We start from the raw sequence: 1,547 nt of genomic DNA, 5'->3' as shown, positions 1-1,547 counted from the left end.
AACATTCTTCTTCTGCATAGATAATTTCACTTCAATATAATACTTTTATTAAGCAAATTGTTTTAAATGCAAATTTGAAAAGTAATAAAAAAAAAGCAAGAAAAGGGAAAGTACAACTAAGTTGGACCCAGAAGAACAAATTCTATTTTAAGCTTCCATCACAAATGATGAATCATGATGATACATGCCAACCAATTCCACTCTTAACATTCTTAGAACTGCTTTCTCTTATAACCTCATATGATCATATAGAGTTCTTCACTTTTTCTAGACAGATTAAAATATTTGATAAAACCCTCACTGCAACTTCATAGTAATGGATAATGTAAAGCTGGCATATTAGTTTCTAGATTTACTTGGATCGGTTCAGTTCTGTTCTGGGATGCAAAACAAAAAGGCTACACGCCGATTTGTTTCTTACTGTGTCAGGCACCAAAACAGAAAATGCCAACTTACATGAGTGAACCATGCCCATACATATTCAAATCCGGATCATCTTCATCTTCATAATCTGGTTCTGTAGATGGTCTGCTTCTCTTCGCCTCTCTTGCTATTGATTGTCCTCTCCCTTTCTTCGGCTTTCCCCTGTAATTATATCATATTGGTTAATCAAAAATCAAAAATCATGTACTAGGACAGGTCAGGTCTGAACAAAGTAAAGTAAGCAAGGTTGGGAAACTAACTGTGCACTGGACAAACCACCCTTGGATCGCCCTGGCCCCAACTCAGCTCGTCCATCTATATAATAATACAGAGATAAAGCGTGTAATGAAACGTTTCATAATCAGCAAAGTTGAATTCAGTAGCAGCAGGGTTTACCTTCTCTTCCAACACCAAGCTCTTCAGCCTGAATATATTACCAGGGAAGATCAACATACCAGTCTAAAAACTGCGGTTAACTGTAAGCTACCACTTGAAAACAAACACCTTTTTCACTAAAGAATGCAAACCAACTTTCGAATAAAGAAGGAAGACAGAGTAAATAAACTAACAAATGACAGTCACAAGACAAGACACATAGGGATTTCACAGAACTCTAGATCTTTCACATCATTGATTCATTTTCACACTTGTTTGAATCTACTATAGATATTATTAGCCAATGTAGTAATCAACGATATCTTAAGAAACTGTATCCTCAACCCAAACTACGTACTATAAAGGGAACAAATGGTTCTTTTGGCAGTGATTCGATTGCCCACAAACACGAGAGAGTGAAAAAAAGAGAGAGAGAGCAAAACAAAACAAAAGAAAACCATTTTTTGCATATGAGAGAAGGTGAGAAGATAGAACATACAGCAGGTGATGTGACTGAGGACAAAGAGAAGACTCTGTCTTCAGGCTGAAACTTCCTTGACCTCTTAGCACTGCACAATGGGTTCATATCAGAATCAATCACAAGAAACTTATTAAAAACTGAGAGGAGTTACCACATTCTCTAAAGCAAAAGCAATCAATTGCAAAACACAATACATATATAAGTTCCAATTTGTTCCCACAAAGGCAAGAGAAGAAGAGAATGAGAGAGAGAGAGAGAGAGAGAGAGA

At 36.4% G+C, this 1,547-nt stretch overlaps 1 protein-coding gene across 1 annotated transcript in view; it reads right to left on the bottom strand.

Annotated features, from left to right (window-relative positions):
• Window positions 118-1,547, bottom strand: part of LOC104723767 (chromatin modification-related protein MEAF6-like) — a gene marked incomplete in the record, with an annotated part of 2,515 nt that continues 1,085 nt past the window's right edge. The window contains 4 exon segments of the mRNA XM_010442164.2: window positions 118-585; window positions 684-738; window positions 820-847; window positions 1,298-1,367. Coding sequence (XP_010440466.1) covers window positions 453-585; window positions 684-738; window positions 820-847; window positions 1,298-1,367 — 286 coding nt within the window.

The sequence above is a fragment of the Camelina sativa genome, chromosome 11 (genome assembly GCF_000633955.1).
Source record: "Camelina sativa cultivar DH55 chromosome 11, Cs, whole genome shotgun sequence".
NCBI classification, from domain to species: Eukaryota; Viridiplantae; Streptophyta; class Magnoliopsida; order Brassicales; family Brassicaceae; genus Camelina; species Camelina sativa.
The sequence above is the reverse complement of the archived record's forward strand: the minus strand, read 5'-3'. Positions and strand labels throughout refer to the sequence as shown.